This window comes from Silurus meridionalis, chromosome 27 (genome assembly GCF_014805685.1).
Source record: "Silurus meridionalis isolate SWU-2019-XX chromosome 27, ASM1480568v1, whole genome shotgun sequence".
NCBI lineage: Eukaryota > Metazoa > Chordata > Actinopteri > Siluriformes > Siluridae > Silurus > Silurus meridionalis.
This window is the reverse complement of record NC_060910.1, coordinates 10,855,327-10,869,356: the sequence shown is the minus strand read 5'-3', so window position 1 is coordinate 10,869,356 and position 14,030 is coordinate 10,855,327. Positions and strand designations below refer to the sequence as shown.

At 34.3% G+C, this 14,030-nt stretch overlaps 1 protein-coding gene across 1 annotated transcript in view; it reads right to left on the bottom strand.

Moving 5' to 3' along the window:
* The window catches only part of gc (GC vitamin D binding protein), a 35,775-nt gene extending 22,511 nt beyond the window's left edge, over window positions 1–13,264 (bottom strand). The window contains exons 1-2 of the mRNA XM_046842055.1: window positions 13,137–13,264; window positions 10,602–10,804 (exon numbers count right to left, since the gene is read on the bottom strand). Coding sequence (XP_046698011.1) covers window positions 10,602–10,681 — 80 coding nt within the window. The 5' untranslated portion in view covers window positions 10,682–10,804; window positions 13,137–13,264. The remainder of the gene's footprint in view (window positions 1–10,601; window positions 10,805–13,136) is intronic.
* Between the last annotated feature and the right edge of the window lie 766 nt (window positions 13,265–14,030).

Genomic DNA, 14,030 nt, shown 5'->3' with positions numbered 1-14,030 from the left:
AGTTCATTGATGTCTGGAAACAAACATAAACTGAAACTATTGGATGATCTGATGAATCTTACATTTTGCTACAACATGTAGAGAGTAGGAATATGACAGAATATGGCATAAACAACATTAATTCATAGACCCAAGCCACCCTTTATTAACAATTTAGGCATGGGTGGTGCAATAGTATAGGGGATGTTTTCTTGGCACACAGTTTTGTATTAATTGATTGCACAATCTATCTGAGTAATTATCTAAGTAATGCAATCATATGAACTTCACCAGAAACAACTTGTGTAATCCATGTCATGGAAAAATGTGTCTGTTCCAAAAGGCTGGTCCTGCCCATTGTTATTAAGGATATTTTAACTGTAATATTTATGCATATAATGCACAGTTCACTTGGGTTAATAGATACATTATGTGACCAAAAATGTGTGGACACAAGACCAATATGTGCTTGATGAAAATTCTGAAATTTTGCCTCCACCATTGCATTTAAAATAACCTCCATTTTCCTGAGAAGGAATTTCACTAGATTTTGCTGTCTATATTCTAATTCAAAGGTGTTGAGTGTTTGGGTCTCTTATTTTAGTGAATGAAAATATTAAAGCTACAGTTTACAAAGACTTTCTGAACAATTGTATGCTTTTGACTATGACAACCGTTTGGGCATGATGGATGGTCAAGTGTCCACATACTTTTGCTCTAATTTGTTTAATCTTTTCAGTAAATCAATCTCTTGTTTTCCTAGAAATGTATGATTAAAATACAAGCAGCAAAATTGCACAATTTATCCTGTAATGTTTTTTTTTTTGCAATTTGTGAACTAAAACAAGCATTAAACATTCTCTGAAGGATGTAGTAGCTTGTTGTTTTTTATGCAATATCTAATACATCAGTGCAATTCACTGAAAAAATGCCCTACTAGTCTGAATAACACATTTGATAGAGATCTTACATATTATAAGAGAAACCCAGATGCAATTTTTACCCGTATCTGTTTTGTGAGTAGCCGTCTCTTTTTGGAAAAAAAAGAGCATGTCTGGTAGTGTATATTACAATGGAGTGTTTTTTTTTTTAAATGAAAGAGCCATTACACACTACAGCAAGGTTGTAAACATATTTTAAAGTAATTAAAGTTTTTTTTTTGCATTAAATATGAAAAAACATCTCTTCACATACGTGAAACATTGTTTATAATAAGACATAAAGAATACATTTGCTTAGAACGAATGCAAAAGGAAAAAAGCATTTTGTCTTATCATATACTATATTCATGTATAAACCCAACAAATTATACTTAAAATATATATATACTTAGAGTATCTGTAAATAAAACTAAAGTCACAAAATTTTAAATCTGTTTTTGAACAAATTGAATCAAAGCAATTTAAACAATTCAACTCAGTTCAAATCAGAATTCATATACTGACAGTGTGGATCCAGAGCCCATCCAAGGGAACATTGGGCAAGAGGCTGCTAATTAGATTCCAGTCCATTGCATGGTGCCAAGCATGCACACATTTTGCATTGACAGTTTGCCTACTGGCAGGTTTTTGGGTGGATGGTGAACGGTAACCAGAGTATTTAAAAGAAACCCATATGAACAAGGGAGAGCTCAAGGTTTGAACCAGGGATTGATAAAGCTTTGAAGCAGCAATGATACCACAATGTACAGCATACATACTGTCTGTATACAGAAAGGCTAGATGTACTAAGACCATTCATTTTTTTCGACTCCAAACAAATTTCATTTTGAGGACAGTTTTGTTCGTATCCATGAGAGTTCGTAAAGTGAATGTTTGTGAAGTGGGGAGCGTCTGTATGAGTATTTCATTGCACTGCTAATGATATAAAACATTTTTTTTTTAATGGAAATTAATTTACTATAGTACATGACATTACATTACATGTGGGTAAATGGTATGCACATTTAGCCAGTGTGTTGTGGTTGACTTTCCGAAGTAATTGTGTACAAAACGTGTTGCACACTTAAACGTAAATACAAGTACACATTTTTGTGTGTACTAATTTTTCTCTGTCAGGAAAAGTAACAACTACATCAGCCACTGCACATTATGGCACCATGTCACACGTTTGTTTACGCACCTGGATCACATTCTTGATTAATAGCCTAGAACTTAGCACTTGGTCAGCACATATTTATATAGTTCATGTATGCCCTTAAAATAAATATTTTTACACTTGCATTTATTTCCCTTTACCTTACATTTTTGTCTGCCACATACAGTCGAAGATAGATTTTAAATCAGTTACAGTAGAAATATTTATTTATCCTTAATATACACTCTCTAATATATTTTTGTTTTAAATAAATAAGTAGACCATAAGAAGTGGAAACATGCAATGTTCATCAAATTCTTTAAACAGCTTTACAATATTTTTCTTTGACAGAAATTCAATTAAATGAACAAAAGAGAAGCCATAATGCATTGAGTTATGTCTCTGTGTAATTGTAAAGCTATTCATGGCTGAATGTTGGCACTACAGCAAGAACAAACACATTCATTTGAATCTGGCACTCAGGATGTATCCCTGCATATATTACTGTCAAATGTAAATCATCTGTGATAGTTTACAAGAGGTTGGAAATGCATTCTGATCCATTTCAAAGTACAAACAAATACACAAATAATTAATAAAAAAAATGTTTTTAAGTTCAACAAATATGCTAGTTCCTAACATGAAAGTGAAAACATGTAAGAGGCATTGCATCTAAATATTGCCTAAATTAACTTAAATGTAGGCCATGTCAGACCATGAGACCTCATGAGACCTCATATTCCACTCATGTTGTACTCTTTGAACAGTGGTGAAATTAATAGTGATGTGAACTGGTGGTTTTGAAATACTTCCTAGCAGTTTTTTCCTTAATAAATGGTGCCATTTTATGTTGATTTACCAGCAGTCTTATTTGGAAAACCTTTTAAAATTGATTTAAGGCAAACACTATTCTTCTCTGTTCTTCACGTGCCCCTCCAAATAATCAAAAAAGGTCTTGGTTGAGCTCTCCCTAGGATGTTTCCGGCACCATTTCAGAGTTCATACTCTGTGTTTGTACAGAAAATCATTGTTTATTCTATTCTTGTTTTCAGAACAAAAATTCTGAAATGCCAGGACATATGAGATTAAACTTTTGGGTCTCCTATGAGTATATCAGTATATCAAACTATTTTCTGGTGAGGCAGCAGATTGTCACTGCTTTTTCAGCCTCATTGTGGTCACACTGCACCTGCATCTCAAACTGATACATTTTGTCTACTATTAAATAAAGAGTGAAATAAACCTAAAATACACTGGATGGAGTGCTTCGATTATTAATAAAAAAAAAACATTTATGCTTAAACTTAAATGTGTGTCAATTTGAGACTTTTATTAAGTTTGGAGCATTAGAAAGAAAAATGAAAGAGAGAATGTCCAGTCTCGACAGCAATGAAGAGAAGTAATCGTGGTCCCCAACCTTTTTTTGCACCACGGACCGGCTTTTAATGTGTGGGGGATAAATACAACAAAATAAAATGATACAACCGGCATAAAAACTGGTATTTTCTAAATATAATAATAAACCTGAATCCACTGTGTTGTTTTTTGTTCATTTTGCTCGCTTGGGGGGTTGAATTTAGTGGTAATGTATTATGTGTTACCGGCCGGAGCAGCCCCTTTAAGAGGGTAGCAGATGTAGGTAAGACATGTGACAGAAGCAAACATCATGACATGCATCAAGAGTGAGTCATGGACAGATGTGGTGGAGTGGAGGGTAATTTTCCAAAATAAAACATCGTTCAGAATCAGATAATAAATAAAACGGAAATAATGTAAGTTATGTATTCTTTCTGTTTGGCTCGGTACCAATTGGCCCACGGACCGGTGCCGGTCCACGGCCTGGGGGTTGGGGACCACTGCTCTACAGTATATGCTCCAGAATTAGACTCCAGTTTGATGTGACACTGCTAAGCCAGCAAACAACACCTCAAACTCGAGCTACAGTGATAGGATCAATATGCTTTCATTCCTATATGCTGTAGTTAGAAACATGGTCAACGAGTAAGTACAACACATTCATAAATATGAATATAAATGTATTTAACTTCCATTTCCACTATACTCCTCCAGCTAATGGACAGGAACTCAGACATGTTGACATGCATACATCAGGTATCCATTCAGGCAAAGCTGCATTTTGTTTCAGTAAGCAAAGGTAGGTGTCAATTAAAATATTTTAGTCTTGAAATAGACAAGGATACTCCAGTACAATTCCCCTTTCTGGGATTCAGAGGGTATGTACATTTCATTTAAATGCAATCTTAACCTGGCCTTACCTCTAGCATTATTTGGTGGTTATTTCTACTTTTATTATACACTGTACAAAGGCTTCTGTATGTTTTTATGATTCAGCAACTGAGCCACTGAAGTGTAGGTATATTTTCTAAATAAATACATGCTCATGTTAAATATTTTTTAGCAAAACATCTTCTTACATTAAGCTAAACCAATAGGACTCTGTTAGGAGGGACAAAGAGGGAAATTGTGTGAGAAAGTTTGTCTTCAGCTGTCGTCAGCATTCAACACAATACTCCCACAAAGACACACAAGAAGGTTCAGTGTCTCCTTAAAAAATAAAGTTAACTCTGGCACCCTGCAGAGCTGCTGCTGTTCACACTTCTGCTGATGAATCACATTAAACAAGTTTTCAAATGACACAAGAGTGGTGCGGATCATCACCACTTATCACGTTATAATGAGTCAGCATACTGAGAAGCGGTAAAGCAGCTTGGGCGTTGATGTAGAAACAAATATCTGTCTAGTAATATGCAAAAAAATTGCATTTGGTCAGAGTGTCTTGGTGCATAGTAGAGGTATGACAATTAATGAGATCTAATTAATACTAGTGAACCAGTGTAGATTTATTCATTAATAGAGACTCACTCTGGACAAAGGCTTCTGCTAAATGCCGTAATTGTAAATGTAAATGTAAATACGTACAATTCTGCTAACATTTTGTCATGAACAGAAATGTTAATGACTTGCTCATTAGGAATAAACCTATAGGGATAAATTAATATAGAGTAATTTATTTACATTTTATATTTGACCTATTAATTTCTGTAACACTGCTTTGTGACAATGACCATTGTTAGCAGCACTATACAAATAAGTTTGAACTGAACTGAATTGACATAGTACCATTATCTATATTTGTATATTTCAATATTAGTCTCAACTAGCTTGAGCAGTTAACATGTTCTTTTATACATGCTTGAGACATTTTCAAACATATATAATAAATTAAAATTCCAAAAACAAAAAACCTACTGGCCTAATTTATACCACAATGCCCCTGACTAGGCATTTATTTTGAACCAGTAAAGGAATGCAATAAATGCATACTGCTGTGGTTTTTGTTTGTTTCATGGTCATGTCTGACCTCCTAGATGCATTTAGGGCTTTTAATATATTCATTGTAAATTATTATACATATACAAGTGTGTTCAATGGAGATAAGCTCACCTCGGTTTATTAAACCTCCCAAGCCAAAAACAACTCAAACCAACAACAGGATCTGCAGCAGTGGCATCACTTCAGCACATTCAGCATCTCAAAAAACAACTGCAGCATTATGTATTGTAGACAAGAGCATTTCTTTCCCTTCCACTAAGTACATTTGCCAAAAACACTGCATCAGCAAACCTCCTTTCAGAGAGCCACCAATCACGCCTCCCTCCAACCCTCTCACACTGTCACTCAGCCGCTCCCTCCGACTAATCACCTACACCTGTCCTTCATTTACCCGTCCCCTTTATAAGGCCCCTCTTTCCTTGCACTCACCATCCAATCTACAGTTTACGGCTATAGAGCATCCGGACTGCCACCTGTGTTTCCCACGCGCTACGCTTCGGGTGAAGTTGATTCTGTTAAGTTTGTAATTTCCTGCAGGTTTGTGTCTGACTCTTTTGTGTTTGTTTATTGAAGAGCAATAAAAGACAACCTTGATTTACTCCCAGTTCCTAAAGCCTGGTCAATCCGTGATACCTCCCAGCACTAGAGATGCCTTCACTCACCTTTATAATCTATTTGCTAACCTCATCTGGTATAGCTTCCAATCCCACAGATTGACCTACTTGATTCCAAAAATTTTCATTTACAACTTTTTGGTTTATGTATGCTTCAGTATTTCTAGATGATTCTCCTGCATTATGCTATATATATATATATATATATATATATATATATATATATATATATATATATATATATATATATATATATATATATATATATGTATGTATGTACACCAGTCCCTATTTCACCAAAACACCTCCACAATGTGAAGATGCCACCCCCAAGTTTCACAGTTCAAATGGTGTTCTTTGCATTAAATCCTCTGTTTTATGAATAGTATGTTATCATTACTGGTTCAACAGTTCGGTTATTGACTATATAATGTTTGTCTTTGTACAGACTATTGCCTGCAAACTTCATTCTTGGGTGTATCTCAGCGCTTTGCACATTGTGATTCTTGGATTATATTCTGCAATATATATTTGATGGAGAATGTTGTGGCATATAGAATAGGAAATTTTTTTTTTTTTTAAATGCAAATATCTGTTTACTGCTTTTCTCCAACAGTTGGCTCCCTTGCCAATATGTTGTCAATCAGTTCATTCTGATAAAAAGCAACCACCAAGGATGATATTACCATCAGTGTGCTTGTTTAAGGTAAATTGGTTGTATGTGCTAAGCTATATTTGGTTTATGCCAAGTATTTTTTTTTTTTTTCTTTAGTTTTAGTTGAAATTAATAATCTTGATCTAAACACAAATGACTTCCTTCTGGGAGAATTAACTTTGTGGACTTCTGATTGGAAGGTCGTGAGTTTAAATCCCAGAACCTGCCACTGCTGGGTCTTTGTGCAAGGTCCTATAAACTTTTTAACTGCTATGTTGTATAAGATTTAGATCATTGTCACTCTGGATAAGGTCATCTGCCACATGTCATAAATGTCAAATTAAATGGTCATTATCCCATTGGGCCAGGATCTGCAAGGAGCTCCTACTACTATTGAAACATACACAGATTCTCCTATTTCAGCAGGTAAGCCTTTTAACACCTTCAATGTTTCAGCTGGACTCTTGAACAGTTCTTTATCCATTTTGTCCAAGTGTTAAGTTTGGGTTATTACTCACTTTGCTATAATAGATTTCACAGTGCTTTTTAAGAAAGATAAAAGCTTTGGCAAAGCTGTAATAAACTTCATTTTTTAAACTCAGTCAAATCTTCTTGGCCTCATTCTTCTCTGTCTTTAAAGATATGAGCTGCCATATTAGTTGTAAGACCCACCAAATTTAAACACATTTATTGTTCCAGCCCATGATTTAAATCTTAAATACCTATAATTGTTTTAAATATTGATGGAAAGTGCACCAGTAGACTATTGATTTAGTGACGGTTGTCAAGTAAAGTCAAGAAGCTTTCATTGTCATTTTAATCATTGTCGTTCCTTCTAAACCCTGGTGCTACATACAACAATCACAGAAAACACAGGGCTAAGGACTAGTAAGTGTCAACAGTGTAAGACAAATACACAAAACACAAAATAGCGCTGCCAGGTTTTGCAAGTCCCATAGCGTTATGAAACGCAGCATCAAGTGTAGCTTTTGATAGGGATTACATGAGTGTACTCTAAAAAAGCAGCACCTCATTGCTGCACTGTGGGCATGTTAGGACAACACTTCAGACAAAGTTATAACCTGAAGGTGTGTCCGTGTTATGTCTATTTATAAAGTGCCAAGGTTATTTAAGCCAAATATTTGGGTTGTTTGACACACATGCTTCACAACCGGTCGAACAAAGGATGTTCCCCATAGCGTTATGACACACAACATCCACACAGCATCTCGTTTCCGCTTTTTCAGGGAACAGGGTTACACACCTGAGATGTTTTCATTTATATAATTTGTTTAATGTAACAAATAGCTAGCTACTTAACAAATAACCACTGCCAAACTGACATTAGAAATGTTAGTTGGTATTCTCAGTCAACAAAATTCTCTGGGTTTATTGGTAAGTCTAATAGTAAGCAGATTCCTTTACAAGACAAGCCATCATGTGAAAGATTGAACCTCTATAACTTGATTTCTTTTTTGTCTTGTCATAAAACTGACAGAAAGCGCTGAAAGAAAGTCAGTCACTAAATAACTCCATCTATTTTTTTAAAATATGGCAGCCTTGACTTAAAAAAAAAAAAAAGTGTGATTGATGTGAATGTGTATTGTCTCTATTGTCAGATAGAGTATTGTCAAGTACACCCTCAGGGAAAAAGCCCTTATAAAAGTTCTTGTATGAAATATACTTAGGCATTAAGCCTATTGGCTTTTATTTTATTATCACTGCTATGTCTGTGCTATTCTTTCTCTAACTATCCTGAGGCATCCTGAGGTTGTGCCAGCTTCACTTTTATTCAACCTCCTGAAGGTTATGGACCTTCATAAAGAGTAAATGCCAACCCCGCAAACATCCTGAACCATCTAGAGATGACCAGTGCCCTTTGGATTCCACTTCATGTAGAGTTTTGACATTGGATTTCTTTGAACATTTAAAATTCTGTCATGGAGGAGTTGGTGTTTTATCTATAATGATCTTAGATGTTGAGCTGTTTTATGAGTTGCTATGTAGCTCCTGGTTCCACAACATCAACTGACTGTATAAGACTGTAGAAAGGACATTACTCATAATCACACACTCTGGTGCTTATGGTAGTTCTCACTCTCCAGTGTTTTGTATAGTTTAAGATTTATAATCACACTCTTAATAGTACATAAATGAGGATGGGTTCCTCTTTTGAGTCTGGTTCCTCTGAAGGTTTCTTCCGCATACCATCTAATGGATTTTTTCCTTGCAACAGTCGTCCCAAGCTTGCTCAACATGGATAAACACACATAATTCGCTCATATTAAAAATAAAATTGTTCTATAGTACACTTTGTAAAGCTGCTTTGAGACAATGTCAATTGTGAAAAGCGCTATATAAATAAATTTGATCTTGAACTTGTTTATTAAGGCCATACCAACCAAAGTTATGATTTGCCCAAAGGTTGCAAGTTGCTTTGTTTTTGTTTGTACAGGTTTTATTACAGTTGGTTACATAAAGTAGAAAAGCAGTTGATTTTGTAATCAAATAAGTCTAGTATAGACAGTTAGTAAAGTTGGAATTTGTATTTCTATAATATCATTTACAATAGAAAATAAATTAACAAATGGTACACAAACAAATGAATGGTCACTGAGACTACAATCTATTTCTGATGTTCATACCTTATTAGCTAGTCCTTTGAGTGACACAAAATCATCTAAATAACCAAACAATGATGATTCAATATTTCCAATACTTAGAGTCTATTTTCCCTAAAAATCAGAAAACGCTTCAATGGTCAGGCTAGATATAACCTACTTTTATGAACAGACACAAGGCATGGTTACCTTAAATAAATGCAAAATACCAACTGAATACTGCAAAATATAACTAGAGAAGTAGTTGTTAATAGTATTTAAAGAAGTGCAAATTTGGTGATTTGGTCTTGATTGTTCTCTTTCTAAAGCTGCTAATTTAATAGCCATTAAGGAAGGGCAGGTCATAGCAAAAATTTTCGGTAGTCTGAATTATGATTGAAGTATGCAGTGTGGGCCTTCCAGCCAGAAATACATGTCTGAAGATGGAGTTGCAATTATGTAGAATTATAGGGTACTCTTCTGATGTTCATAATTATCTATACAGTTTTGCGCCCAGCTGTTAAAAATCATACCAGACACAGTTGCTTATATTTCCCTGTCTGAGCTATTTTAAAGGAACATGAATTTTGCAGGTCTTAGTAGAATTTTATCATGCAGCCTCAGAAGAAAACCACATGTACATTTGAGAAAAAAATTGCAAAGCTCCTCATGTACATGTCCTATTAAACCACAGATTAAACCTCAAGCGAGAATTTCAGCACATTATACGTGGTGTACATCAGCATACTCATAGATCCAATATTTCAGTGAACAACTATAAAAACAAAACAAACAATGCTTCCAATGACATTTGTATACTGCTGAAGGAGGATTTCATTTCAAACAGGGCATCATCAGGCCCACATGAAACTAGACACATACCAGTTATGACTGCAAGGAGCAGACCTAAAAAAAAAAAACACGTGCAGTTGTATCACTCTAAATGTGCATGAATATATTTTGTCTAAAAAAACCTGTTGCTACTAACTATAAAGTGATTTCAAGGATGAGTCAAGGACTTCCTCCTCATTACTACCAAAGTACAATCCAACTGTGTATCACTAACTCATCTTGGCTTGGACTGTCTGTATTTTCTCCTGTGCTGTTTTAAATTTGGCTAGTTTAGTTTCAACATGACTTTTTATTTATTGTATTTATTTAAACTTGCTCACTATTATCCCAGTTTGTAGTTGTTCTGTTGGTAATCTCAAGAAATTCACTGTGATAAAAGAAGAGTATTCCACAAGCTTTGTTCTGTTTGTAGAGAAAATACATGACCTGTTTATTATTTTATGCAAAATGCATGAGCTTTCTAAATCCTACCTTAGAACATAGTTGCTGTGGTTATTAGTATACTGAGTGCAGATCTCCTCAGGAGTAGGCTCCACCAGGGGGGAATTCATCTGTTGAACACAGCATGGCCAAACACAGTTTCCTCTTGTCCCCTTGGACAGCGCAACACTGTTTAATGCCTGGTTGCTTGGAGAATGATGAGTCCTTCCAACAAGACTTGAGATTTCTATAGCCTAAAATTGATGGACATATTAAATATTAGTTTCCTTTAACTTTGGATTATGATCATTATGACATACACCTTGGCAAGGACCTGTAAAATATCACAAATACATGACACACAATTTTTCCCCAGAAACTAACTGCAAGCCATACTGACTGATGTGATAAATTATTCATTAAGGCCGAATATTATTCTTCTCTGTCCAATAGCTTATTATTTTTATGTGCTTAATTCTTTAATAGAAAGTCATCATTAATCACATTTGTTGGCTGATTAATTTTTTAAGTCCTCCATGTATAAAACACAAAAAATGTAAAACTAATTTTTTTTCCTTTAACCTAAAGTGCACAAATGACCGGTAACCCTGAAGCAGCTGCACAGCTACACAAACTTTTCTCTAGTTGCTTGATGACAGGAATAGTACAGAATGACAATTAAAAAAACCACACCATTTACACTTGCATTACTTGTTATTTCTCATTGCTAACTTTTAGCTATGTTAATGGAAACAGAAATTCAATGTGTCACATTTATTGATGAACCTAAAGATCTTCTTTAAGGAGCAATTTTATCACAGTTATTATAAATATATAATGACAAAATATCATGCACGCCATTAGTCAGTTTTCATTTTTGGTAGAGATAGTAACTAATTATATTGATTTCTCCCCTTAACAATAATTTAAAAAAATTATCTGTTCTTGGCTGTTTTACTTACTAATTGATTCCAAACAAACTAATTAATATTTTGTTTCTTCTCTGAAGTAGGAGACTGGCTTCAGTCATATCACATGCAGCTACAGTCTCACCTAAGATTGCTTTCCTTGGTAAAGTGTGTGTGTAAGAAAAGCTTTTTATTTTCTTTAGTGGTGTTTGTAACTTTGTTTTCTTTTGGCAACATCAATGTTCTTTTTTCTTAGACTGTGAAAATTGATTGTTAGCTGTTAATTCTTCAGGGCTTTGGTTAACCCTGTAGCTAACATGAAAGTGTTGAACTGTGCATCTCATATTGTACATGGCAGAGCAGGATCACCCAGTGACAGCAAAAATGGTTGCATCAGAACATAAGGTTTATACAGTGGCACAAGTAAAGCCTAAACCCGCATGTAAACTTTTACTGAACTGTAGTGTTTGGTGAGATGAGGTTGGATGCAAGTGTTCAAACTCAGTGTGAGGATTATTAGGGAAAGCCATATTCAAAGTTGGCTCAGTTTTGGGCTTAGTGACATTCACAATTGATTGAATAACTTAATAAAGAAACATCAGAGAAAAAGCAATCAGGGATTAAACATATAACTGGCATGCCCATTTGAAAACAATCCAAAGGCAACACTGGGGAATTGAGACAAAATGAAAAAAAAAAAAAAAAAAAACTAAAACAAACTTAGCACTATTAACACATTATGAAATCGATGTTTAAATGAATGGCTTGTTGTTGCAACTGAAATCATTTTTTGCTAATGTTATATATCAGTCAGTAAATATCAATTGGTTAGTCATTAGTTATTCATAGTTGCTTGTACAATTTGTATACAATAAGATAAAAAATATATTTAATTGTGTAGTGGATCAATTTTATTTTATTTATTTATTTTTTTTAATTTTGGGTTTTTTTGTTCTTTCTTCAATCAAGGCAACAACAAAAAAGACAGGCTTTTGAGTCCCAGCTCCCCAAAAACCCCACCCTCTGCACCTTCCCCAGGGTCTATAAAAAACATTGAAGGTAATGCATATTTAACAGAAGCAACTGTCCTAAATCATTCAGTGTTGGTATTTCTCATAGTTTTTATACACAGGACTCTTCAAAACAGATTGATGCATCCTCCAGCAGCGATTGTCTTGCTAATAACGAACAATTACTTTCCACAGTAGCTTTTTAATTGGTGTAGTACTGTGTGAAATTGGCACATTCGACATCTGACATTTTATTTGGAGAAGACGGAGTAGGAGAGTTTCACAATTCACACTTGCATTTAAGAATAGATTGAGGTTGAATTACACCAGTTCCATTTACTTGTACTGTGTGTGATTTCTGAATTCATAATGAAATGTATGCAACAATTTAGCTGTAACAGTTTACCTTGATCTCAAAGTAGCTGTGAAAATAAATCAAGGCATCAGTAGCTTGTGTATGCCATGAATTGAAAGTATTTTTGAATGAATGAATTAATTGTATGCCATAGGATTATATGAATATGTTCAGCTGATGAAAGCAGTTAAAGTATGCATTACTGTCAAAACGTCTCATGCTTTCTCTTCCAGGCTTTTAAATGGAAAACATCGACTTTACAGGAATGATTTTAAAGAAAAACCCAGACAGTTGCAAATATCGTTTGGCTTACCCCTTCGACATAACAGTCAAGACTTGCATCAACTTGACATCAGTGTTCTGCAAGTTTAGCTATTTCGTCAGCCACATGGTTTACTTCCTCAAACGTACCATTTGGGAATGTCTGGCTTTAGAGAGCTGTCACTCTGAAACATGACAAAACACTTTCAGTACAGAAAAATACTCTAAACTTATAATACATTTTTAGTTAATAATTCGTTTAAATGGAAAAGGAAATGTTACCAATTAAGTTGGTTTATATATATATATATATATATATATATATATATATATATATATATATATATATATATATATATATATATATATATATATATATATATATATATATATATATATATATATATATAATGATTTGTTATATAAGATTTGTTTTGTGTGTGTATGAAAACACTAAAGAATCAATAGCGCTAACCAGGAAGTGGCTAGAGGCTAATGCTAGAGATATGGATTCTTTAACGTTTTATGTACAGCTTCAAGAATGTCTACTGATAATATATAAACTATATAAATATATATAACATTTAACTTTACCTTTCAAATCTTATGCCCATCCTTTGATTCCCTAAGTTGAGTTCAATACATATTATGATAGTTTCCCTAATTAGATTTATTTAATCAGGGAAAAAAAAAAAACATATATACGTCAAACTTCATTAATCTGAATGGTATTTTAAGGGCGGCCTTTCTTTTTATGTTTTTTTATTATTTTTCTATTTTTACTGTATGTTCCTAAGACTTTTTGCCCTTGAGAACCGACCGAGCCCACAAAAGGTTTGGAGCCGGAAAAAGGGTCATTCTCGGCCGGCCCCATCAGCCCCAAGGCCGCGGTCTATTCCAATGTCATGGGGCTTAGGGATCATCACTATGGAGTCATGCTATGTGT